General features: G+C 39.0%; 1 protein-coding gene across 1 annotated transcript in view; it reads left to right on the forward strand.

Annotated features, from left to right (window-relative positions):
- Positions 1-25,364, forward strand: part of CDH6 (cadherin 6, type 2, K-cadherin (fetal kidney)) — a 92,633-nt gene that overhangs the window by 34,146 nt on the left and 33,123 nt on the right. Inside the window, exons 2-6 of the mRNA XM_006896785.1 lie at positions 10,899-11,193; positions 13,599-13,718; positions 16,172-16,339; positions 19,242-19,429; positions 21,921-22,174. Coding sequence (XP_006896847.1) covers positions 10,899-11,193; positions 13,599-13,718; positions 16,172-16,339; positions 19,242-19,429; positions 21,921-22,174 — 1,025 coding nt within the window. The remainder of the gene's footprint in view (positions 1-10,898; positions 11,194-13,598; positions 13,719-16,171; positions 16,340-19,241; positions 19,430-21,920; positions 22,175-25,364) is intronic.

A 25,364-nucleotide genomic window follows, 5' to 3' on the forward strand; every position in this document is an offset into this window, starting at 1 on the left:
CCCAGTTTGTTCTTGTCCAAATAAGAGGCTATGCTCTTGAACCAGGTGGATTTGATTGGATTGGACTGAATTGCTGATGTGATAATTCAATCTAAGATCAAGTTGCTCATATGCAATGGGAATTATGGCTTGAGGGATAAACTATTAAAAAAAAAAAAGAATGCTCTGCATCTCCCTTTACATGTCTGAGTGCAGTGGGAGGAAATATGTGACCCTGCAACTCAAGAGAGGAGTGTTTCTATTTTGGCTGGCTTTATTGCTTTTATTACCCCAGGCACATACTCAAGGCCTCCTCTGATTTTCTCCCACACTGAGCTTTGAAACCATTCCATGCATGCACACGGGCTGCTACGTCCCTTTCCTCCCATCAGTAACCTAAGCTGCTCTGAGAAGTCTTCCTAAACTATTAAAGACCATGCACATTCCCTGATTCCATTTTGTCTAGTTGATGTTACTTGTATACTGCACTTCAGCTTTCTACCAACTTTGTTATTCCTAACTAATAATAATTAGCCTTAAGTGTCTCATTTCTTCTTTTGTTCTAAATGTTGGGCATTCATGAATCAGTATTTCTTGGCCAAAATTTTAAATTTGTAAAAGGCAGTGATGAAAATCTTTTTTATTCACCACATCATGTAATTCTACAGACCAATAAGTGTTTTTAAGAGTTCTTAGTAGATAGAGTTAGGTTATTTCATTACAGAACAATGGGTCTGTGAAGAGGAGGACTTTCTATTCATCGTCCATTAGTTTCTATAACAAGGACGATACTTGAAACATGGTTCAGCAAAATCCGACAGCTTCTTCACCTTTAATAGGTGACTTCTAACTCAGCACTCGATGTTCTACTTCTGATGTAATTGGCCATTCTTTTCAGAACTCTAATGCAAGTTGGTTTTATTATTGCATTGAGGTTTAATTGGTTATTAAAAGTTTCTCAGATCGAAGACAATAATTTTAATTCTTTCCTGAGATTATCACCCCAAAGTTTGAATATATTCCTAATGTTTGGTAGTTATCGCTAGTTGCTGTTGGATCGAGTCTGACTTATGGTGGCCTCATGTACAGCAGAATAAAATGGAGTTTGATCTAATATCATAGCCACTGTGAATTCTGAGTGCCTTTCAACCTGAGGGGTCATGCTCAAGCACTGAGGGAGTGCTTGAAGGAATTATATATCTGATACTAACTATTCCATTGTGAGTCAAGGAATTTTCATTTGCTAATTTTTCAGAAGTGATCCCTAGTGACACAGTAGGCTAAGTATTGGGCTTCCAATCAAAAGAACAATAGTTCAAGCCCAATAGCTTTTCCTCAAGGTAAGATGAGGCAAGTCTGCTCCAGTAAAGATTTACAGCCTCAAAAACCCTATAGAGAAGTTCTCTTCTACCCTAAACCATCATGATGAATTGGAATTGACTCGGTGGCAGTGGATTGACTTCTTAGATTGTTTAGGAAGGAAGTGCAACCACAGTACTCCTTTGAGACAAAGAGGGTGAAACTTTGTCTCACATACTTTAAGCATGTTATCAAGAGGGGCCAGTCCTTGGGAAAAGGCATCATGCTGGGAAAGGTACAGGGTCATAGAAAGAGAAAACCTCCAACAAGATGGCTCAACATACTGACTTTAACAATGGCTCGGGTATATCATGAATAAGATCATGAAGCTGGTGAAGGATCGGGCAAGGTTCAAATCTCTTGTTCATAAGGTCACAATGAGTTGTAGTCCACTCGATGGCATCAAATAACAATAAATTTATCTAAGTCTAGAAGCATTTGTTCAAAGGGTTACATGCTCAATTCAGCAGCAATCAACAACAACAGAAGCTTTGCTGAAAATTCTCCACCATGAGCGGCCCCGCTGGTGTCTGAAGCACTTGTAGGCAGAGTCTGCAGCATCACAGCAAGACGCAAGCTGGCACAACAGGACAAACCGACAGGCAGGTGGTGGGGTGTGTGGAAGTAATTGCTAAATTAGGTGGCAACCTCAGAAATATATAAGACTGACATGAGTTTTCCTTAAAAGCTAGCAAGAAAAGGGAAGGGCAGTCTAAGATTTATTGATTACCTGCTATACGCCAGAAATAGCGATTGTTTGTTGGTATCTTATTCAATTTAATCCTTACAACATTAATCTTTTTGTTTATCCTTTTTCTGTAATATTTATTGCATACCTGCGATGTGCAGAAGTGAAACAGGCACATTCGGTGCCTTCACTATAGTCTCCCTGGGAAACAATTGGTAAACAAGTTATCAAGAAAATGAACTGTGCTAGACATAAATGGGAAAGACCTTGAGAATGTCGTCGGGAAATCTACTTCCTCAGATTAAGATTATTCTTGAGGAGATAAAAATGAAGCAAATTTGAAGTGTGAGTTGAATTAACCAGGTTATAATATACCTTCACGAAATAGATATCGGCTCAGACAAGGAGTGTCAGAGAGAGAAGTGGCTAATGCAGCTAAAAAGAAGGGTAGAAATCATAGCCAGCTCTGAAGGCCATCTGAAACGTGAAACAGGTGGTTTTGTCCTACAAATAAGAAGGAAATGCTGAAGGGCTTTTCCTGAAGAAAGTGACATCATAAGATTGATGGTGTATTTGTTGAAGATTTCTTCCTGGTTAAAAGGAAGCAAAAAAATGGGTGTGTGTGATGAGGGCTTCATTACAATCAGCCAATAAGAAATGGCTCGCCCCGCCCCTGGCCACATCAAATAGTAGTAGATAGAGTTGGGCAAAATGTGGTTGAAAACAAACAATGGAGACTGGTTGAACTCCCTGAAACTCTAACCCTTAATCACCCTCAGACCCTGGAACAAAACTCATCATCACGGTTCAACTCTCAGTCCAACATAGAAAGGATTATGAGGTGACTAACCATAGAAAGTCAAAAGATCAACATATGGCCAAAGATGAAGCATTGAAGCCAGGCAAGGTACAATAGAAGTATTAATGGAAATGAGAATTACAGGGAGGAAATGGAAAATTGCAACTATAATATTAAGTATGTCTTTAATGTTCTATAACAAAATGTATGTGAATGAATGAATGAGTGAAAAACTCATTTTCTTTGTAAACTTCCACTCAAATCACAATTTAAAAAAATACATTTTGGAAGAAAGGGAAAAAAATGGCAGCACATTGGACTAGGATGGCCAAAGTGGAAATTTTAAAAAGCAGATGAGTTAGCATAGATATAATAAATAGAATTGGCAGCATTTGATGATGTAGGATGTGTAGAGTTAAAAGAGGTAAAGTGGAGGGTCCAGGACCTCTTTCTGGTGGCCTCTAAAGAGATGAGTCCTATGAAAGAAGGGACAGATTTTGGAGTAAAGGCAATGAACTTAATCGGGACACATTAAATGTGACTTTTGAAGAAATTTGTCTAGAAAACAATTGGCTTTGTATCTCAAGTAGATGAAGTGCTCTGGAGTTTTATATAGATTTGAGTATCAATTCCATGTATATAGTAGTTGAATCTATGTAAGTAGACAGGTAAGCCCATTTGACACAGTATATAAGGTGAAGAATGACCGTCGTTAGATGCTGTCCAGTTGACTATGATTCATTGCGGCACTGAACAGATAGCAACCCTGCCTGCACCACCCTCACAATCTCCAACAGACTCGATCCTGTTATTGCAATCACTGTGTCAGTCCTTATTATTGAGAGCCTTACTCTCTTTCATTGACCCTTTATTTTTCCAAGCATGATGTCCTTTTTCAAGGGTTGGTTTCTCCTGATTACATGTCCAAAGTATCTGAGCCTAAGTCTCACCATCCTTGCCCCTAAGGAACACCTTGGTTCCACTCTCCCAAGAAAGATTTGTTTTTTTTTTTTTTGGCAGTGCCTCAAGAGTCTGCCAACACCACAGTTCAAAGGCATCAATTCTTCAATATTCTTTCTTGATTATCCAACTTTCACGTGTGTATCTCCTCACTCAAGAAGCTGTTCTACTCTATCCTATTGGGTCCCTAAGAATCATAATCAATTTGGTGGCAGTGGACTTAGCTTGGCTTGGTTTATACCTTCATTATATATATACATTTTAAAAATATTCTACCTATTAGTACAAAGATGTTCTCTTTCTCCTTTCTGTTATTTCTCCACCTCAGTCCAAAACATCTTCACCTCATCTATTCTCTGTCCTATGACCTCTTAGACTAGAGATAATTTAATCTAATAAAGGATCACATTATATATTCACTAGACTGTACAAGTATATTAAGATCTCTGGTCATGTAGTCCATTGAGTGTTGAGCTGCTAACCAAAAGACTGTGTCTCTGGTAGTTCAAATCCATCAACTGTCTTTGTGAGAAAGACAGACGGTCGCCTCTCATTAAGATTTACAGCCTCAGAAACTTAACAGAAGGTTGCTATGCGAGTCAAAACACACTCAAAGACAGTGAGTAAAGTTGTGTTAGATATAATCTTTGCGCTTACGTGCTATGCATCAGAAAGCTGAACAATGAGGATGATAGAGGGAGAATTAATGCCTTTGAGCCGTGGTGCTGGGGAAGAGTACTGAATATACTATGGAGTGCTAGAAGAACAAACAGGTTCATCCTGGAGAGGGTGAAATCAGACTGTTCCTTGGAGGTAAGGATTCTGAGGCCCCATGTGACATACTTTGAGCAAGGTGGAACAAGTCCTTGGAGAGGGACATTATGCTTGGGAGGTTGAAAGAACAGTGCAAGAGAGGAAGACCGTGGATGAGATGGGTTGACTCAGTGACTAGTGGGTTAGTGGGAGTAGGTGTGTCAGAGACAATAATGTTGGCACAGGATAGAACAAGGCTTATAGCTGTTGTACATAAGGTCATTATGAGTCACAAGTGACTTCAAAGTATATAACAACAACAATAATCCAGTTTGTCACTGCACAAGAAAATCCACACTTACTTCCATAGGCACCTCTTAGGCAATTTTCCCAATCTTGCTTTCTAAATAAAACTTTTGTTTAGCATCAACAAGAAGAAGTCAATTCCAACTCATTTTCAACCCTGCAAGGAAGGCTAAAACTACTCCATGGGGATTTCAGCCTCTAATGTTTCAGAAGCAACTGCCACATCTTTCTGCCTTGGAGTGCCTAATGGGTTCACTATGAGTAAAAAATCTACTGAGGGGCAATGGCTAAACTTATTTAGACCCTGTTTTCTGTTTGAACAATTCCTTTGCTTAAAAGATTCCATGCAGTTACTGACACAGATAGTGATTCAGTGACACACAGGTGATGGGAAGAATGGGGCTGCGTTAGCCAGCTTCATTAACCACTAAAGATCTGTACAATTAATGTTAGAGCTCTGAATTTGATTCAAAGTCACAATGGGCCTTAGCACAAGCAGTAAGTGAAAAGAATGTTGCGCCCCCAGTGGCACACAGCACCCAGCAGGCAGAAAGTGGAGGCTTTGCTTTGGAGATTCCTTCCATGGGGCCACATCCAGAGCCACAGATTGCAAATAATCTGCCAAAACAGTATATTTTAAAAAATTATCAGCCAAGAAGCAAAAAGACTAAGAGCATCTTCTGGAACGAAATGCCACAGGTACAGTAGTAAAAAGCCCAACCAGCCACAGATGAGATGTGACTTTCTGAGGGAAGTGGATAATTTTTACTTGATGGCGAATCGTTAAAAGTGAACCAGATGATTAAACTTAATGGAACAGCCACATTAAATTGAAATTAGTAAAAACATGCCTTGGGCAAGCTACAACCTTTTATTTGTTGTTGTTTAACTTGTCTTTTACAGTGGCCATGATGAATGACATCACCAAAGGAAAAATCCAATTAAAATCTAAGTGCTCAATAAACCTCTAATGTCTGGTTGTCACCAGCACCCTCCCTGACGCTGAGGTCTGAACGTTTAGTCTTTTCCCCCAAAACAGAGAAGCAAGCTAGTCCTGGAGGGGCTCGGCAGAGGGGGAAGAGAATGGGGAGAGGCAGCCCAACAGGCTTTGGGAAGTTTATGCCCTGTGAGCTGTCAGACCCAGAGATTGCACTTTGTGGGAGGAGGTTAAATTGTTTTATTATCAGACAATGCCTGAGCGTAGCAATGCCTGTTCCCACTGGTTTTCAAATATTGATAAATCAGGACGGGGACCAGCAACGCAACCCTTCTCTTCACACTCTCATTTGGCGTCTCCTCTGCTCTTTTCTTGCGTCTTTCGTGTTTGTACTATAAGTCATCAAAATGGTCCTTCTTGACAGCGAAAAATAAGTGTCTGATTACTTTTACCAGAATAAATCTTTTGGCCAGATGTAGTATTCACCTACTAAGTGTACAACAATTACATCTTGAGAGTGATAAAAGAAGTGGTCCAGGAAAGTGTACAAGCAGGTGGAATGCAGACTATAATACATCACACGCAAAGCCAGCACTCACCTCCCGGGAGGAGAATACCAGCTTTTGATAACAGATTTCCCCTTAGAGATACTGTGTGTTAGCAAAATTGGGTTTTCAGCATCCTCAAAACTAAGTTCTCAAAGTTGAAATAAGAGCAAAGCGCTTTTACAAATTAAAAGCTGGTAATGACAACAGCAAAGTCTTACACTTGGAAGGCACTTTACCAAATGAGCTCTACTGGCGTAGTTCATGGAGAAGTGGGCTGCTGACCCAACAGTGCCCGCTTTCTGGAGGTCCAAATCCACCAGCAGCTCCTAGGGAGAAAGATAGGTGGTCTTCTCTTGTGTGATCTACAGTCTCCAAAAACCTGCCAATAAGGGCTCAGCTATGAGTTGTTTCTGAATCTCTGGCAATGGATATGGGGTTTGGGGTTTTTTTTTAAATTTTTAAAAATTCATTTTAATGAAAGTTTACAAAGACTTAGCGTTTCCGGTCATTCATGGTTGCACTTTTCTCCCTGCCCCCCCCTTTCCCCACAATACACTTTTCTCCTTGAGAAGTAGAAGAAAAACTCTTTAATTGCTATGCCATTCCTCCCCCCAAATCTACTCCACTTATGTTGCCTTCGTTCTGGACTCCTGTCATGACAATAATACCTAATCATATATCCCTTTTAAAGAGTTCTCTCCCTCATCTGTTGCAATGCAGTATCTGCAATGGATAAGTTTTATGTAAAATGAATATCATCTTTTCTTGCATGGTTTCACAGAAATTAATTGGTACTGATATTCTGTTGAGTCTTTAATTAGACCTTCCCAATCGCTTTATCACGTAGCTCTTGCTCAGCTCATTTTTGTGAATCACTTCTGGCTCGGGAAAGTTAAGGTCATTCAGTAGGCTTTCAACTTTGTAACTGAGTGAGCTTGAACATGGTCCATACTTAACACACAGGCTAGGAGCCCCTGCATTGTGCCAATCTGCTGACCAAGACCGCCCCACATCGTCCAATGGGCAGCTGTGTTGGTTTCGTTGTTCATGAATTAGTGAAATCCCTTTTTAAGAGCTCTCTTCTATCATTAGAATTTGGCGATGGAGAGTTAAACTTTCCCCAGCGACTCCTCCTGTGTAATCATAGTTTCAACATTTCGGTACCATTTCGCATTACCCTAATCACGCAGGGCCTTGGTTTATGTTTCTTGCTGTGTTCGTCTCACCTCTAAGCAATTTCCTCCCCATTCTCATTCCTCTTCCATTTTTGCTGCCAAATTGCTTTCAAGGCTCCTAATTGCCTGAATAATGTTCTTTTCACCGAGCTGCTATTAACTCACATGAGCTGTGTGGTATTGGGCCTGTCTTCCTTCCCAACACAAAGAACAAGGAGGTTGAACAACTCCTCTTCCTGCCCTCAAGCTCTGATTCTTTCCTTTTTCACACTAAACTGGGTGATTTGGGAAACACTCCAGAATCCCAAAAGTTTTCTTGACTCTTAAAATGACAAATTAAATCATCCCATGCTTCGCAGTGTGGGTTTCTTGGGAAAGTATGTATGGGGGTGGAGGTGCTAATATGAATGACACCCAAAACAAAAGGCTTCTTTAAACAAGAAAGTTAAGGAAAATGGAATCAAATTCAAGTGTAACTTGGAACTGCAGACACTCAAGTACTTCCATATATTGGTGGACATTGGTTGGCATCAATAAAGAGACTGAGTAGGCATTATTTCCCAAACATATTGGATCACAGAACCGTTTCCCCCCAGCATTCTGTACAAATGTTATTCCATGGAAATCATAGCACTTTTAAAAAGACAGGATTGCTTCGACTGTTTTGTTCTATTTTTCCTGTTTTAAGAAAGGTAAGGTGTAATGATTTTAAATCTCTTTTGCTCTGAGATTCTGTTTTTAAATTCAACTGAAGATACTTTTTGAAGCATTTCATGCAGTTCTAATTAAAAGAACACAGATTAACATGTCTATTACTGTTTTTGTCATTTTGGTTGTAATAGCCCATGCATAATCTGGTTAAGTAGAACTTAAATAAGGTAGAGATTAATATTCTTTCCACAAAAACTACCTTGTCTTATGACTCTTACCATTTATAAATAGTTCTCTGCAATGAAAAGTGCTTTTGATCACTTATGAATAGAATAAAATTCTCTAATGATCTATGAGATACTTTAAAACTTTTGTTGGAAGAGAGAAGAAAAAGGAAGTAATGTGAACTCAATATTTCAGAAGTAATCTTTGGAAAAATGGGTTCTTTCTCCAAGTTAGAATCATCAGCTTCCACTCAGAATGCATATTCATCTTTGTTTTATTTAACCTTTTGCAGAAAGTCTGGCACCTAGTTACCAAACCCTCTGTTTGATTACCTTCAAGAAGAGGGAAACCTCCTAGGTTAAACTTTTCAAGTTTAACCCCAAAATTCGACTGTTGTTGAGTCTATTCCTGATTTACAGGGCTATGAATCTTTACAAGATTTGGATCCAAACCAGAGACTTTAGTTAGAAGCACAGTACAGTAGCCACCAGGCTACTCAAATTATTAGACAAACCTCTCCTATATAAAACTAAAATCTAGATGGCAAATGTTATTGTTCCATATGACCCTGTAAGTTTCAAACTTAATTATGGCCTCAGTGACAAAGAATGCTACATGTTTGGCTGCCACACTAACTGAAAGGTTAGTGGAGTGAATCTACCAATCATTCCATGGAAGAAAGACAATCTCCTCCTATAAAGATCTACATCCTCGGGTAGAGCTCATTGTGAGTCAGAATTGATTCAGTAACCATGGTTTGGGTGATAGATGATAGATAGATAGATAGATAGATAGATAGATAGATAGATAGATAGATAGATAGATATAATGGATAGACGGATAGGAGGATGGATAGATGGTTAGGTAGATGGATGGATGGATAGCTAGATAGCTAGCTAGCTAGCTAGCTAGATAGATAGATAGATAGATAGATAGATAGATAGATAGATAGATAGATAGATGATAGATGAAAGAGAGAGAGAGAGAGGAAAGTGCTTATTATCTTCATTATATTACATCAAGGAAATTGATTAGCTTCCCCAAATTCACCAAGAGTGTAAAATGTCAAGGTAGAATGTGTCCAGGTAGCTCTAACTAAAACACTCAAGTCCTTTTTCCTACAGCATATTACTTCCCCTACATAGTATACTACTTCTGTGCATAAAAAAGAGGAGGCTCTTTTATTACCAAAATCTGAAAAGTGTTCAAATAAGACATTGGTGTGACAGTAAAAAAGAGTTTTATTCTAATATGTCCTTATTGCTCTATCCTTTTGTTTCCTCTCCTTTAAAAGTAGAAGAACTTAGTGCAACAATGAGTAAATGAAAACCCAAAATCTCTGTAAATGTTCATTAAAATTAATAAAATTTAATAAAAAAAGTAGAAGAACTATTAAGTCATCCTCAAACTCTTATCCAGTTCTGAAAGGGTCAATGATTATAAGGAAATACTCTTTAATGAATGACACTTACTACTGAAGATTTTCGTAAATATTCAAATGTTGATTTCTGTCAAGTGGGAATCTACTCATGGCTGATCCTCCAGCAGGTTTTCAAAGGCTGTAAATTGCCCAGAGGAGATTCCCTATCTTTCTTCCATGAAGCGCGGACAGATTCAAACTACCCCCCCCCCACTTTGGGTTGGCACTACACTTGTTGTTTAGTTGCTTTCAAGATGACTCCAATTTAAAAAAAAAAAAAACAACCCAAAACTTTACGTACAACAGACTAAAAGGTGATGTGGCCCACTTCTGCACCATAGTCAAGATAACTCATATTTGTACTGTTTTGTGCCATTGAATAGGCCCCTGGGAACAACAGATCAAAACTTTACCCTATCCATGCCTTCCTCACCATCTTGGCCGTGCCCAAGCCCGTTGTTTTGGAGCCCCTATAGAAATCAATCTCCTTGAGGGTCTATCGTTCTGCAGGATGGTCCCTCCATGTCCAAAGTATGTGAGACAAAGTCTCACTACCCTTATCTCTTAGGATCACTATGACCACACTTCTTCCAAGGCAGAGTGGTTTGTTCTTTTGTCAGTTTGCAGTATACCTAATAATCTTCACTGACATTAAAATTCAAAGACATTAATTCTTCATCACTCTTCCTTATTCATTGTGCAACTTTCACATGCATATGAAGCAGGTGAAAATGCCATGATATGGATCACATGCACCTCAGTCTTTGAACTCACATCTTTGCTCTTAAGCACGTTAAACAGGTCCCTGGCAGAAAATGTACCCAATACAATAGATCTTTAGATTTCTTGACTGACACTTCCATGGGTGTTGATTGTAGATCCAAGTGAAATGAAATCCTTGACAATTTCAATTGTTCCTCCATTTATCATGTTGTTGCTTGCTGGCCCATTTGTGAAGGTTTTTATTTTCTTGATGTTGTTTGATTCATGTACCTAGGATCAAATTAAATTTAGCATAGCATGCATCATAAACACAAAAACATTTTAGGATCACATGCTTGACTTTTTACTTTCTTTAATTTTTTTTTTCTACACTAGTTACATTCAGACCAGGATAGAGGAGATGGATCACTTAAATATATCCTTTCAGGAGATGGAGCAGGAGATCTCTTCATTATCAACGAAAACACAGGCGACATACAGGCCACAAAGAGGCTGGACAGGGAAGAAAAACCTGTTTACATCCTTCGAGCTCAAGCGGTAAACAGAAGGACAGGCAGACCCGTGGAACCTGAATCCGAATTCATCATCAAGATCCATGATATTAACGACAATGAACCAATATTCACCAAGGAGGTCTATACAGCCACTGTCCCTGAAATGTCTGATGTCGGTGAGTGAACTGTGCTTGTTCAGCCAAAGTCTGTCACTCCACTAGTACATCTGAGTTCTAAGAGTGAAAGTTCTGTCCCACCTCCAATGCACTTCGATGCTAAATTCTGAGTGCCATATTGTAAACAATCTTTCTCTGTCCTTTTGTGTAAGTGCTTCTCTATTTCTCAGTATTTCTCTAGTTTTACCTATTTCCTCACCTTTAAGGAAATAGTATTTACTGTAATGATGGGACATGAAAAAATGACAAATGAGGATGAGAGAAGAAGGTTAGTGCCTCTACTTTCTCTCTCATCCCAACTCCCAAAGCAGGAGGGTTTTCCCTCTCATTTCTTCCTCCTTTAGTTCTTGGGTTCAAAGAAGGCAGCTCTTTCTATTAGTCCCCGTGGATATTAGGTTCCTCAGTGAAAAATAAAAGCCTAAGTTTATAATCAGGACTGAAAAATAATAAGAGTTGTTTTGTTGTTGTTGTTGTTATGTGCCATCAAGTCGCCTGTGACGCATAGCAACCCTATGTACAATAGCCCTAAACCCTGCTCTATCCTGTGCCAATATCGCTGTCTCTGACACACCTACCCCTATTATTCCAGTCACTGAATCAATCCACCTCATAGGGGGTCTTCCTCTCCTGCATTATCCCTCTACCCTCCCAAGCATGACATCCCTCTCCAAGGACTGGTTCCTCCTTTCCACATGTCCAAAGTATGTCAGATGGAGCTTCAGAATCCTTGCCTCTAAGGAGCAGCCCGGCTTCACCCTCACAATGACAAACCTGTTTGTTTTCTTAACAATCCATGGTATATGCAATACTAAGATAGGGGCTTAAAGTTGTAGGAGAGTTTTAAAGTCCATAAAAAATATACAGTTATCTATAAACCTGCAAGGTGACAGATCCTTTATTAATTGGTGGAAATCATAACTCTTGTGGCCAAGTGGCAAGAAGCTGCTCTACAATCCTGAAGGCACGCAGTTCAAGCCCACCAGCTGCTTCACGGGAGAAGGATGGGTAATCTCTTGTGTAATTAACTGCCTCTGAAAACCAGCTGGAGGGTGAGCTATGGGTCGGTTCTGACTCGATGGTACACAACAAACAATAACAACCATATTTATTATGGATACTATTTTATGCAGCATTTTACTACCAATTTTAAGTTTAGAATTTTTGGATTTAATTGAACTTGGGAAAAAGATATATGAGATTCAAATTAAGGAAAAAAAAATATGACATCACTCTGAGCCACATTTAAATACTTTGTGGGAGACACTGAAGAATTCTAATATACTTGTTAAAGGGTTATTTTTCTTTTCATGTGTCAAATTCTAACAGGCTGAAATTATATAATTTTTTTCTAATTCTATAATCCGATGAGTCAGATATCGAGATGTTTTAGTTCACAGAATTTCAAGAGTTTGAAAATACCTAACCTACCACAATGGTTAAAAAATATCCAAGTTCCTAGTCCTGAAAAAGCTGCAGCTGCTTCATTATATGAAACCACTTTCTTTTATCAGAAAAACCACATTTCCTTACTAAAGCAAAGAGGAGGGCTGAAATTCTTTTAGAAGAAGCTTTACTAGGAAAACACCTTTCTTTTTTTTCTACTTTGGAAAAGTCAATTAATTAATGAAAGGCCATCTCTGTATCAGCATCATTCAAGGATGGTGCAACCAGGTATGCTGCCTGCACACTGCACAACTCTAAGGAGTGCATGCACTTTTGACATCATTATAGAATTAGACATCTTACAAAAAGAGGAAGCTGTCATTTATGTGCCTTTGGAAAAGGAAAGTTTTTCTACGTAAGCAGCTTAATCCCATTATGTTGAGCTTCACAACTGTCATAAGTTAACACAGCATCATTGTGATATAGAAAGGTATCTTTAAAAGATTATATAAGAATAGTGTTCACTAGAGCAGGATCTTATAAATGGACAGTGATGTCAAGAGATATGAGTGCGAAATTGTCTTTTAAAATGACAAATAATGTGGCTTTCAACAAGTTGCTTGAGTCCCGTGGATCTTCCAGTTCCATTTCTAAAAAATAAATATGAATATCAATGTTTAAGATTTAACATGAAGAGTAAATGAGGGAACTCTATGATATGTGGTGAAAGTAACATGCAAGACTCCCTCCCACAAGAATTTGCTAAAATTCTGCCATTGGAGATGGATTGAAATCAGTCCCATCCAAAATCATTATCATTCGCATTTTCACCTTTAGAATAGTTCGTGCATTATGTATAAATGTTAATGGTACTCTGCACTGAAGAATCCAAGGTCTTTTAATCTAGCATCCCCGCCTTGATTGTTTTCTGCAAAAGTAAGCATATGGTTTTGTCTTCTGTGCACAAACCAAGGATCCAAGGTGGGCCTTTAGCTTCTCTATTTGTGCTTCTGTCATTACAGGTACCTTCGTTGTCCAAGTCACTGCGACTGATGCTGACGATCCCACGTACGGGAACAGTGCTAAGGTTGTCTATAGCATCCTCCAGGGACAGCCCTATTTCTCCGTTGAATCAGAAACAGGTGAGGATTCCTTTTCAGCCTTTTTTTACAGTCTGTAGATTTAATTGGCATGCCTCCCTGCACTAGCATATTTTTAATAAAAACAATCAGTGTGATTGACTTTTCCTTTAGACTCATCAGCCCAGCACCAGTTACAGCATCTGTAAACATGACCTCCAGAGCATAACAATCGAGAAATCTGACAATGAATGCTTCACCCACCATGTTTCCACAAACATAGATTCAGAAAACATAGACATTGCTTAATTTTTATTTCCCTTCCATTTTGGGCTGAGATGAAAAACCCAATCCACTTCCGTAGCCATTAGGACTTTTTGTAAACAATACGAATCCCTTCCTAGCTACTTGGAAGGCTACTCTTGCCTGCTTTTGAAGATCGCAATTACCTGCAACCACATGACATATTTGAGCCAAGAACACGAGAGTGAAAACAACAAGGCTCACTTCCAGGCACTACTTCCCATGTTCCTTTCCTTTTTCTAGAGTGACCATAGAACCCTATGTAAAGACGGGATCTCCAGGCTGGATACTTGCATGTTATGACCAGCAGAGTTTTCTGTAGACCTACCCTGAGCATGAACAAGGAGTAAACTTTTATTCTATTGAGCCAGCGAGGTCTGCATTGTTCATGATCACATCATTGCCCAGCCTCTCCTAGCTGATCCAACCCTAATCTGACAAAGCAACATAGATCTTAAAGAAATTCTTTCCTGTAACATCTCAATTTCCTGTACTTTTTCCAAAACAGCAGCAGACTATATGACTTAGTTATCTAGTGCTGCTGTAACAGAAATGTCACAAGTTTCTGGCTTAAAAGAGAGAGACAGTGCAATTCCTTTTTCTCATGATTCAGGAAGCTAAAATTTCAAATTTAGACTGCCTGCTATAGCGTGCTTGCTGTTGGTTCTGGGGGAAGATATTATCTTTCGTCCTCCCTCACTTCTTGTTGATCTTCAGATGGAGTGTATCTTCCCTCTTTTTGCTCACCTCCGGGTTCAATCTGTTGATTTTTATAACTCTGAATTTATTAGGGTTTAGAGTACACCTTACACTGATATAATTCCATTACATAAAGAAAACCTTATTTCCAAATGCAATTACATTCACAGTATGAATAGGGCTTACAAATTCAACACTTATTTGGTGTAGAAGACAATTCACTGTGTAATACTGTCTTATGATAATATGATTTTAAGTTAAGTATCATTCATACTGAGTAGTAAAAATTCTAAACATATATTTCTATCATAAGAGGAGCTGAGGTCCTTCTACACAATTTGTCAAATCGATAATTGTTGGTAGAAATCAAAACATTTCCAGGCTATTACATCTAGGTATGGGAAAAGGATCTGGATGTGTTAAAAGGAGCAATGAACTTGGGAAGAATCCCAAGGAGAAAGAAAATGTTGAGTTGAAAAACAATAAAGTTGGAAAAATTAGAATTATTCAACTTAAAGAAAAAAAGGCTAAGATGATCTTCTGTATTTAAATAGAAAAGTACTATTATTTGGAAGAAAGGAAGCAGCTACACTTTCACTGAAGCCAGGGCTATAGGAATAAATTGACCTGTTGTTAGAGGTGTTCTTGTTAAAACTAAAAAAAAGAAAAGTGCTCTCCGCTTCAATAGTTGTTAAGCATGGGAAAGTGTTACCAGAAAATGTTCTAAAGTCTTGTTGGGTAATTTTTGAAAGAATATGTTATTTCAAGCCAAAGTCCTTCATGGAGAAAAGCAAACTTTTAAAAGTTCTTCCAACTAATTATTTTATAAACTATCAAACAATGAAGATTAATTCAACCTAATTTTAAATTATTGGTCACTGCTGGGACCATTTGAGCTAATGTTTATACCAGTTTCAGGAAAAGCAAAATTCTCTGGAATCCTACAAGATTATAATTATGAGGGAGCTGGTGCTGTGTTTTCTTAAGACCATAGTTTAGTGATTTAGAAAATCCCTAGAACATTCATTATGGTAGGTTCATTTGAGATACAATTAGCCAGGTCAGTAAAGTGAAAATCAAGAGTCAGCTCAAGTATATGCCTTTTCTAACAGTCACCTCACAATGCACCTAGATGTCTTTTGTAAAGTAGCTGTTACAGAATACCATTATACTTCATGCCCATGTAGAGTTCTTGGTGTCACTTCATATTCATTTCAGTCTCCCATATTCCACAATTGCCTTGTATTTCTTTTCATTCTCCTAGTATAGCTTGCTTGGGTGTTCTTTTGTTGCTGTTGTTTGGATTTTGGTTTTCTTCTTCAGTGTCCCCAGTTCCCTGCGTGATGATCATTTTCTTCAATATTAGGGCTCGATATAATCATTTTTATCTCACCCGTGACATCTACCCAGTGCTCTGTGTACTGTAAAGGAAAGTCTGTTTGTTTGCATACATAAATGATTCCGTGAGGCATTTTTAACACATCCCTTCCTGCTCCTAAATTTCACTTCCCTAGGTATCATCAAGACAGCTTTGCTCAACATGGATCGAGAAAACAGGGAGCAATACCAGGTGGTGATTCAAGCCAAGGACATGGGCGGCCAGATGGGAGGATTATCCGGAACCACCACCGTGAACATCACGCTGACTGACGTCAACGACAACCCTCCGCGATTCCCCCAGAGTACGAACTTTTGTAAAATTGTAAAACTCTGACTTCAAGAATGCTGTTCATTTGCCATGTTTTGTTATTGTCAAAATTAGGAAATCTGGTAGGAACTGGGCATCTTAGAATGGTGCCAAAGGTTCATTCATCACAAGGCCACTAACCAAAACATTGGCAGTGCCCATCCAAAGACACCTTGGAAAAAAGGTCTGCTGATCAGCTCCCAGTAGGTCTCAGCCTTGGAGCCCGCCTCAGAGCACAGGTCTAGTCTGCAGACATGGGGCCACCATGAGTTGGAATTCACCCAACAACAATGGTGTCAGTTTTGGTGTAGTAAAAATAAACACAATTTGGAAAAAAGAATTGGTAAGGATTCTCACCCATAGTAGATGTGAACATTTATGATTCTGTATTGGTAATTAGCTGAGCAATTTCTGACATGACTGTGGTTTTAAAGGCAGCCTCATTTCATTCTTCCTTATTAAAAGAGACGACCACAGACATAAATTTGCTTGTGCAGAGCATATGTATACAAGCATGCCACTATTTGTTAGGAAAAGAATCTGACTTTATGTTTTGTGAATTTAATCAGGCGTGTAATCTCTTTTAAATCCTCACAAAGCTTTGTAAGGAGAGGATTTATCATTTTACTGTTTCTAAAAATACAGCCGTGGAAATAACTATGTACTTAGCCCATTTGTAATCATAAATAGTTTTCTATATTATAGTTAATTAAGACACTGAAAGTCATCTCTAAATCGTTAACTCTCATGATTAGATGGGAAGGGGAAAAAACAACAACAAAAGAATAACAACATTCATGAATGCCCACTTTGTATCAAGCACACTTTTAAATAGAGCAGCCCAACTGGGAAGTGATTTTAATGCAATTTTTCTTCTAAGAACAAAATCCCTTTCTGGCCATGATCTCCTGAGAAAGCCCCTTCAATTCTCTCTTCTAGAACACAAAGCCTGTGCACTCAATCATGGCAGTTTTCCGGGATGATCGGCTAATGGGTTTGTGGGGATTTTTTTAGAATGGAGTTTGATATGGATCAACAGGAAAAAGGGGCCTTGGTGTTTTTCTTCATGTATTTAAATATTTCACCAGAGTTAGCTAAAGACAAAAAACTCACTTCTGATTTAAAAGAGAGAAGAACACTGTGATGAGTCTCAAGTGCTCCCCAGTTAGTTGCCCCAAGATTTCTTTCTCAATATGGAGGCACCCAACAGCATCAGGATTCCAAGATAATGTCAGGATTCGCCAGCATCTTTGTACTACCAGGGCTCTTAGCTCACTGTCCTCTCTCCTTAGAGAGCTCTAAACTCATTACCAGACAATGTGCCAGGACAGGATAGGAGATAATGTGGAAAAGAACACCAGTTACTCACTCACAAGTCGTTTCTGACACATGACAACTCCATGTGTGTCAGAGTAGAACTGGGTTCTGTAGGGTTTCAGTGGCTAACTTTTAAGACTGCCAGACCCTTCTTCTGAGGTATCCCTGGTAGACTCATACCAATAGAAGACTTCTAAAACGGAGGTTGAACACTAGAAAAAAACTTGGCTATTTAATCACTCACCCAGGGGTAATCCCAATATTTGATCAATTAATATGATTATAATATAATATCATGCCATTATAGTTTAATGATGCCATCACTCACTCACTCATTCATCACAGATAGGTCGATCATAATCTGTTTTTGTTTGTTCCAAAACCATTTGCATGAGTGATTGGCAAAATATAATGGATAAAAAGAGTAAATTGGTTTGGTTTGGTTTTACCTTCAACTCAACTCACTGCCATTGAACTGAAATCAACTCATAACTGGCACAGCAGGTTTTCAAACTCTAAATCACAAGGGAGGACATTTCCCATCTTTCTCCTGTGGAGCTGCTGGTGGATTCGAACCACTAAAGTTGTGTTATCTTTGGATTAGCAGCCCAGCGCTCAGTGGATTATGCCATCAGAGCTCTCTTTTACCATCTTGTTCTTGTTCTTGTTATTATAGTTAAGTGCCATGGAGTTGAGTCTAACTCATAGCAACAGGTCTGAACCCTGTCCTACTTATGCCCTCCCCATCATCTCTGATACACTTGAGCCCATTGTTGCAGTCACTGTGTTAATCCGCCTCATTGAATGTCTTCATGAGTTCTAAATATATGATGGCCTGGCAGATTTAAATGAAAATTTATATATCATTTAGCTGAACTAATTTGCTATCATGAGGATATAAAGAAAATATATGTCTCTTAAATATATGCTTTGAGATAGTAATATAAATACAAATATTGAAGACACAGATGCATAGAAAATATTGTAGTAAAACTTAAAGGAATTCAAGAGAACGATTAAGCGGTTTATCCCTCCGTGTATTTACCTATATCCCTAACTCTACAGCTGGAGCCTGCTCGGTACAGGTCAAAGAATATCTACTTGGATACAGCCTCCAAATTGCTATAATTTATTCCTGTCTTCTTATTAGTAATGGCAGAAAGTACTTCTTTAGAAAATACCTAGTAATTGGTTAACAGTCATAGTTCGGGTTAAATTCTTCTCTATTCTTTCTGTTAGATTGCTTTAATGGGAGGCTTTGAAACCTTCTCTGCCCTCCTCTTGGAGTTCAGTCATTCCCACAATCACACCATGAACTTTCAAGCGTGTTTGCAGGACAAGAAAAGTGTTCACCATTTGCAAGGAGACAGGTCATGAAACAGAAGAAATATCTCCAGCCATCATGAAAGTAAAGATGTAAGGAGAATAGGGCACCATTTGTTATTTTGAGAAAAGCACAAATCTGCCCGAATCCCCGGTAATGTTTAAAGGACTGTTAGAAAAATAGATATATGTATTTGGGGACTGTAATACGACATGGTTAGTCTATGTCTGACTTATATCTGTCTGGTGATTAATAGGTACATACCAGTTTAAAACCCCTGAATCTTCTCCACCGGGTACACCAATTGGCAGAATCAAAGCCAGTGACGCTGATGTGGGAGAGAATGCTGACATCGAGTACAGCATCACCGAGGGCGAGGGGCTGGACATGTTTGATGTCATCACCGACCAGGACACCCAGGAAGGGATCATAACTGTCAAAAAGGTGATGCCTTTTCTTAAATAATATTCAAGTCAGTATGTGAGCACTTTATGTTCCCTAGTTCCTAAGTCACTGAGTGCAAAAGCATCTTGTTTAAACATTCATTTTGATCTTTACTTTTCTAATCATTAAGAAAAACACTGATGCAAAGCATACTAGATCTCTTTGGTTATCCATTGTTGTTGTTGGTGGTGGTGGTTATTGTTGAGTCTAACATGACTCATAGTGACCCTATGAAGAAAAAGCCTGAAGCCTTTCAATAACTATCTTCATTTCTCAAAGTTCACAGAGTTTCAGAAGTGGATGCCACCCCTGCTTCCAACTGATTGTCCTTTAGAGGTTGAAAATCATTTCAAGCATTCATCATTTTCATACTTTCAGTATTTTTTAATTGCAAGTCTCCTAAGTAAGTAATAGAAACCAACTAAATACATAAAAAGACATTAAATGAAACTTACACTTGAGCAATAAACAAACAGAGCCAGTCACTGTCCTAGGTGCTGAATGTGTTATGGCTTTTACGTGTTGGGCTCTGCTCTGGTGGGACTTCCAGTCTAGCAGGGGTAAGAGACAAGGAAGAAAATGATCAAACAGCCACAAAGTGTAATGCATGATCAGAAAGCACTAATACTAGTCTCTGTGCTCAAGGTGGTCTGACACAGAGACTCTATAAAAAGATGCTTATCAATGCTCACAAACAACAAATTAATAACACAAATTTCTAACCACCTCATCAGATACATTTATTTTTATAACAAGATAAATTTCTTACATGCTAAATTCCTACTTTTTCCTGTCGTACTTAGTCATTACTATCCCCCAAATCTGTCTAGTGTTACAAACAGTATACAAAAGCAAGAGAATACAAAATATAGTAGTATTTTGAAAGTAGTAGTTGTTGTTGATTGCATTCGAGTCAAGCACGACTCATAGCAACCCTACGAACAAAAGGCCTGAAGTCCCTCTACAACCATCGACATTTATCAAAGTTCATGTTGTTTAGGAAGTAGATGCCACTCCCGCTTCAAATAGTATAAGGGGGGGGGGAGCAAAAGGCACAAAGAAAATAAAACCAACAAATAGTGTGGTTCAGAGGTAAAATACTAATTTCGATTAAATGTTTTAATTGCTTCACTTTTTTCACATCTGGGATAACATTTTTCCCCCTCTGAGGAGCACAGAAGCAGTTTTGCTGGTAAATACATGCATGTCTGGATATAAATAACCAAGTTTTTTTTTCCTTGAGTTTTGGATTACATGTCTTAATATCTTCAAACAGAATAAGGCATGTTTAAGTGACACTCAGACCAATGGTTTATATGATAATAGAATTAGAGAGCCCATTAGTGTGCATTAACCTTTTTAATTTGCTTGGTGCCTTATCAGATTCGAACTGAAATGTTGCCTCGCAGACTAAATCGCATCCACTAACATCTTGATTAATTGGGTTTCTGGTGAGTTTTGTCATATTATCATCTCAAACTAAAAGTCAGCAGTAGTATTTGGGTTCAGTGTGTCTCCTGAAGCTGAGACACTTTTCCTAAAGACCTTTGACAACAATGATCTTAGCTTTCTTTGGCAACAATTAGTCCAGTGCTCTTATAACATAGCATCATTTGGGAGTTTATCATCTCATGCAAAGAAAAAAAAAAGAGTTTAACTCACTAAAGTAAGAAAGCATTCTAAAACAAAACTGTGGTTCTCAATGTTGGCTGCACAAAGAGAAACTGGGGAGACGCTTAACAATACAAGCACCCCTCTTCCCTATTGTTCAGGAAGCTGAAAGCTGATGGTGATGGAAAATTTGGCAGCAGACACAGGTGATGCTTGCACATCATGATTAATCAAATCAATGTCACTGCATCACGCGTGTCAAAAAGGAAGACTTTGGCAAATGTTGAGTCTTTTATATTTTACAATTTTGAAAAATGAAGACCGCCATACCCACCCCATTTATCCTGGTTTAATAGTCCTGAGTGAGGGGCCAGATATTTACAGACCCTCCTCGGGTGCTCAGGTGGTTCTAACTAGAGCCAGATGTGAGAACATCTGACATAGAATAATCTGCTGCATGTTTGCCACCTCGCCTCTGGCATGGCCTTGTCTATTCCATCATAAGATTTAAACGACAAAACAAAGCAAGAATCTGTAGCAGCCTCCAGCTTCCAGATTCTGTTGCAAGTCCATTGCATACCCTGGACTGCAACATCCTCCTCAAAGTCATCAGTGGTCGTGGACTCAGTCCTCGCTTCCATCAGGGTTGTGTGGCATTAAACCTTCTTTTCAGATTTTATTATGATGTCCCACTTTATCATTGATGTATAGGTGAAAAAATAATTACACTTTCTCTCTCACTTCTTTGCCCAATAGCACCTTAATATGTCATGAGCAATATGATCACATTCATTTTTCAGTGGTTTACGTGAGAAATGGTTCATGTCATGGCTTCCTGTGTCTCAGCTGCTTGAAAGGTGTCTCTTCTTCTCTCCCTAAGCTTTTGGACTTTGAAAAAAAGAAAATATATAACCTCAAAGTGGAAGCCACTAATCCTCATGTGGAGCCTCGTTTTCTCTACCTGGGCCCGTTCAAAGACTCAGCCACAGTCAGAATTACAGTGGAGGATGTGGACGAGCCACCTGTCTTCAGCAAACTGGCCTACGTCCTACAGATCAGAGAAGACGCCCAGATAAACACGACAATAGGCTCAGTCACAGCTCAAGATCCAGACGCTGCCAGGAACCCCGTCAAGTGAGTCAATGTCTCTAGTATGTCTCTGCCCTAAGCTTTGGTGCAATTAAACTTATACATCAAACAACAAGTTAGAAAGGTCATAACTTTTCTTCCCAACCACATAAATGTGTTTTCCAAAAACAATCTACTCTGAACAACCCTTTTACTCTCCTTTCTCATCCCATATATTATTTTTAGCAGTAGTCACTGGTGTTATTAGGTGTCAGTAAACTGGCCCCTGGATATAACCCCATCGGTACAGTAGGACAAAACCAGGCGAGGCCCTGTGACATCCTCACAAGCCATCTCATTGAGGGTCTTTCTCTGCTTCTCTCCACTTTTCTAAGCATGATGAGACCTACTTTTTCAAACAAGTCAAAACCATAAACGAGCCATTCATTACGAGTTCAATTCTTGCATAGAAGTGGTAAAACGTAAAGCAGTTGAATGGCCTGGGATTTCTTCTAAGGTCTTAGATTTGCCAAAAAAAGGAATGTGGAAGAAAGGCTGTGGCACTGGGCTTGAGAGCTGGTTTTCCAAAGAGCCGATGGTGTAATAATTGGGGCAGAATTATGCTCCATTTGGATGCTTATTATTTTCTTTTGCAGACTTGGATAAAAACAAGAACTGCGTGGTGATATATGTCTGTGAAATCCTGGGGAAATTAAGAGCTGAATCACAATTTATACTATGTAAGCAAGCTCTCTTTCCCCCGTATTCTCTTTGCACCTTCATTGTAAATCATGCTCCAATAAAGACTCATTACTCTTCGGAGCCACTGGTGCTTCTGAATTCTAGAAGCTTATCACGAAAGCACCGGAGTCAACCAAACCCCAGCCTTCTGCCAGCAGTCTTGTACGCTAAATGAGAAAATTGCTAAGCCAGAGTATCGTGTAGATCATTCCTCATAAATAATGCAGGCAGCTTAAGCACTGAGTCTTTTTTCAAGCAGTCTGTCCACACGCACACACATTCTGGGTGCCTTCTGGGTGCCAGGAACACATTCTGAAAACCTTGTATGTGCCAGGAATGTTCTAGGCACCGCAGCTACCACAGAGAACAGGACTAAGTCATGAGCTCCTGGAACCGCCCTTGTAATTTGAGCATATTGATAATAAGCAAACATTTACAATATTATCTCAAACCTCATTGTCACTGAATTGGAACCAATTCATGATTGACTCTCCAGCAGGTTTTCAGAGGTTGTAAAGTGAATGGGAGAAGTTTCCCCTTCTCTCTTTAGTGGGGCAGCTTGTGGATTCGAACCACTCGCCCTTAAGTTGGCAACACAACTCCCTATTGTCTATGCCACCGCAGCTCCCTTTCACAATATTCCAAGTGTAGATGTCAACTGAAAATAAATTCTAAGCAGAAAAATCAAGCAGAGATTGGGAACGAAGAGTCTCTGGGGTACTGTTTTATTTCTTTTTCACCCCCTCCTACTTTCTCCCAGTAGTCTGCCTTTCCATTAATATCTGTTAGTCTTTCCTGTCTGCTTACATAATTGCTGTTGGCCATATTTCTTGCATGCCTGTGTCTTCCGTTTCTTTCGTTGCATGGTGCTGGTCATCATGGAACTGTTTCATGTAGCGCTGGCCTCAGGCTTGGTTTCACTATGTCGAGTCATTTGAGCAAAGATTTGAGTGAAATGAGCGGTTCCTATCTAAGGGGAAGAATTTTCCCAAAAGAGGAGAACACAAGAGTGAGGTCTGAGGCCAGAGCATGCTTAGCTGTTCAAAGGGCAGCAAGGGGTCTGCTGGGCTGGAAGAGGGAGTTCTATAAGGCAGCAGGGAGGGTTGGCGGAACATGAGCCTGGCAGTTCACGCAGGGCTGTGTCAGCCATGGTAAAGACTGGATTCTATTCTGATTGAGATGGGAACCATTAGAGAGCTGTGAGTAAGAAAGATATATAATCCAAAGCTATATTTTAAAAGGATCCCACTCGCTGTGACAGGGAGGATATTAGATATTTGCAGATAAAAGAACGTGAGCCTGTCAGATAGTCTTTTTCTAACTTTTTAGACATTTAGCCCTTTGTTCAAATGAAACCTTATGTCAAACCCCACATATAAAACACAAAAATGTCCCACTTACTCTCAAAGAACAATTTAAAATTATTGGGAAAAATAGAGTCTGTTATTTTGTCATACTTGGAATGGCCACTGACACCTTGAATTGGCCTATGGTCAACCTCAAAGTAGCCACATATGAACTCCTTAACCGAATGTTCCGCTCTCTATACATACTGTTGTTAGTTTAAAAAACAAATGATTATTTTAATTTGTGTAACACAATTTTCAGCACCTTCACAGTCATGGTGTCACTAGAGATTATTTTTTTTTTCTAATTGCATAAGAAGCAATTTCAGGCAGTCAAAGTCTAGTCTAATTCATCAGCGTGAATACTGAAAGTTTACAAATATGAGAATTTGGTTCAATCCACCTGCTTTTAAATAGAAGGAAGAGGTAATGTCTTCTGGGAATTTAGGCCATGTTGCTATGACTATATTACTTTTTTAATACAGAATACTATTTTTACCTACAGCATTATTGTCTTTTTTTTTACAAAAGAATGAACTAGGTTGTCAAACTGGGTTGACTGCCAGCTAATTTTGAAGGTGTCTTTCTGCAAGCTTACCCTTAGTATACACGGATTTGATACATAAATAAAATTGCAAGGATAGAGCTAGACAGGTGAAAATTTTATATATATATATTTTAGTAAATCATCTTATAGGGTAAACTGACTATCACATTAGGGAAATTCATCCATATGTAATTTTTTGCTTCTTTAAGTAGCAATTACTGAACAATGGCTGTGATGTACCACCAAGTTGGATCCAACTCTTAACTGGCCCTCCAGCAGATCAGTAAATTGCAAAGGAGAAGGCTGCCCATATTTTTCTTCCATGGAGCAGCTGATGGATTTGGGTCTTTAGGCTGGCAGTGCAACTCCTTCCTACAAAGCCACCAAATGCTAAATTTGGATTCACTCAACTCATTGACACTAAGGTGGGACCAGCTCATAGCTGATCCTCCAAAGGGTTTTCAGAGGCTGTAAATTGCAAAGGAGAAGAATACCCATCTTTCTCTCACAGATCATATTTGAACCCTCTGAAAGCAGGGAATACCAGAGGAATGTGTATCTGTGTTTCATTGACTATGCAAAGGCGTTTGACTGTGTGGATCATAACAAACTGTGGCTGACT

The sequence above is a fragment of the Elephantulus edwardii genome, unplaced genomic scaffold (assembly GCF_000299155.1).
Source record: "Elephantulus edwardii isolate Elephantulus edwardi_28Jun2011 unplaced genomic scaffold, EleEdw1.0 scaffold00191, whole genome shotgun sequence".
NCBI classification, from domain to species: domain Eukaryota; kingdom Metazoa; phylum Chordata; class Mammalia; order Macroscelidea; family Macroscelididae; genus Elephantulus; species Elephantulus edwardii.